At 40.8% G+C, this 2,075-nt stretch overlaps 1 protein-coding gene across 1 annotated transcript; it reads left to right on the plus strand.

Moving 5' to 3' along the window:
- Nucleotides 1-776: 776 nt before the first annotated feature.
- Nucleotides 777-1,673, plus strand: LOC108368073 (uncharacterized). Its single transcript, XM_017622826.1, has 2 exons — nucleotides 777-1,100; nucleotides 1,224-1,673. The coding sequence occupies exons 1-2, from the start codon at nucleotides 777-779 to the stop codon at nucleotides 1,671-1,673; spliced, it is 774 nt and encodes a 257-aa protein (XP_017478315.1).
- The last annotated feature ends 402 nt before the right edge of the window (nucleotides 1,674-2,075 follow it).

The raw sequence follows: 2,075 nt of genomic DNA on the forward strand, positions 1-2,075 counted from the left end.
GGCACGCGTTAGGAGTTGGGATAATTTGAAACAAGCTCTTATCGAAGAGTTTGGGAAAAAACTGTGTGCTTCGGAAGTGCACCGAGGATTGAGAAATAGACGCAAGCAACCAAAATAAAGTTTCCAAGAGTATTTGTATGCCCTGTTGGAAATGGGTAAGCAAATATCATTAGATGAAAAGAGTTTGGTTGAGTATTATTATAGAGGGCATACCGGATTCTAGGGCGAATAAAAGCGTTTTGTACCAGCCGAAGAATATTAAAGATTTGAAAGAACTAATTCACGTGTATGAGTAAATTAGGGGTTCTCAGGTATCGCTAAATAAAGGAAGTGCGCCTCAAGAATTTTCGGGTAAGAGTTCGGATTACAAAAGGCAAAACAAGAAAAAGTGTTTTAAATGCTATAAAGAAGGCCATGTGGCAAAGCAATGTTCAGATTCTGGTACAAACACTGTTACGTGTTACAAGTGTAAACAAAAAGGCCAGTACGCTCATGAATGCAAAAAGGAGCAAACTGACAAAGTAGTAAAAAGTGAACGTGTGAATACGTTAGGTGACAAAAATATGAAGCCCGCAGGAAAAAGCGGTATGATTTTTATTGACGCGAAAATCAATAACTTTGTTTTCAGTGTATTGGTAGATACTGGGTGCAGCGCATTTATCATGAGGTACGATACATTGATAATGTTGGGGGATGTAGAACTTAGCGATGAGAGGCAACATTTGTTTGAAATTGGTAAGGGCGAGATGACGACATTAGGTAGCTTTGTAGCCAACATGACTGTTGATGAAGTGTTGTTAAGAGTAACGTTTCAGGTGGTAAAGGAACGCGATATACCATATGCGGCGATGATTGGTAATGATGTGCTTAAAGACGTGGAGTTAGTCTTTAGGGAAGGTAGCGTTGAGTTCAGGAAACCAACGAAAACTGCTGAGATGGCAGTGGAGAAAGTTGTAGCTGGGATGGCTACAGTAGGTGCGCAGAGCTCATGTGTTGGTGCGGAAGTGGTTGTGTCAGTCCACGCCAAGGCAAGTCGTCCTATTGATGATCAGAGTAAGGTTTTCAGTAAACAAACAGGAGATACCAAAGATACATCATGCGTAAGAGCTGGTAAAGGGTTATAGAACAGAATCGCAGAAACACATGAAGTAACGCGTAACAGCGACTTGAATATAGAATTTGAAGCATTATGCTTAATTGAAAGGGAAGTGAACATTGAATAGAATAAAGTGGATCTCGCGCATTTAGGGGAATGTGAATCAAAGGCGGTAGCGAAACTGATTAATGAATATAGTCCAATGAAACCAGTTAGTACACCGATGCAGATGAAACTGATTTTAACGGGCGATAATCCAGTACACCAGAGACCGCGTAGGGTGTCACATGCGGATCGGCGCTATATAGACGACCTGGTAGCTAGCATGCTTAACAAAGGAATTATACAAAATAGCACGTCTGAGTACGCATCACCAGTTGTGCTGACCACAAAGAAAAACGAGACGAAACGGTTTGGTTGCGATTTTCGGAAAGTTCACGAAAAGATTTTTAGGGATAATTTTCCAATGGCTTTGGTAGATGAAGCGTTGGATAAGTTGCAGGGTGCAAACATATTTACCACACTTGACTTAAAAAAACGTATTTTATCACGTACCAGTAGAACCGGACTCACGTAAATACACTTCTTTTGTGACGCAAAGCGGACAGTACGAGTTTTGTTATGTCCCATTCGGGATCACGAATTCTCCAGCGGTATTTTGCCGATATATCCGAGCGATTTTTCAGGACATGCTTAGAGACGGAACTGTTATTATATATATGGATGACATCGTCATTCCCGCCAAGGAAAGGAAAACAGGTCTAGAGAAATTGGAAAAAGTTGTAAAGCGTGCGAGCGACTGCGGGTTGCAATTAGGATGGGAAAAAGTCAAATATTGAAATCGCAGATTAACTTTTTAGGGTATATCGTAGAGAAGGGTAAAATTCTACCACCCGAGGAAAAGACGACCGCGATTAGTAGTTTCCCGATTCCAATAATTAAGAAGGAACTACAACGATTTTTGGGTTTGATCTCATTT

Source organism: Rhagoletis zephyria, unplaced genomic scaffold (assembly GCF_001687245.7).
Source record: "Rhagoletis zephyria isolate East Lansing unplaced genomic scaffold, Rhagoletis_zephyria_1.1 Rzeph_scaffold_02944, whole genome shotgun sequence".
NCBI lineage: Eukaryota > Metazoa > Arthropoda > Insecta > Diptera > Tephritidae > Rhagoletis > Rhagoletis zephyria.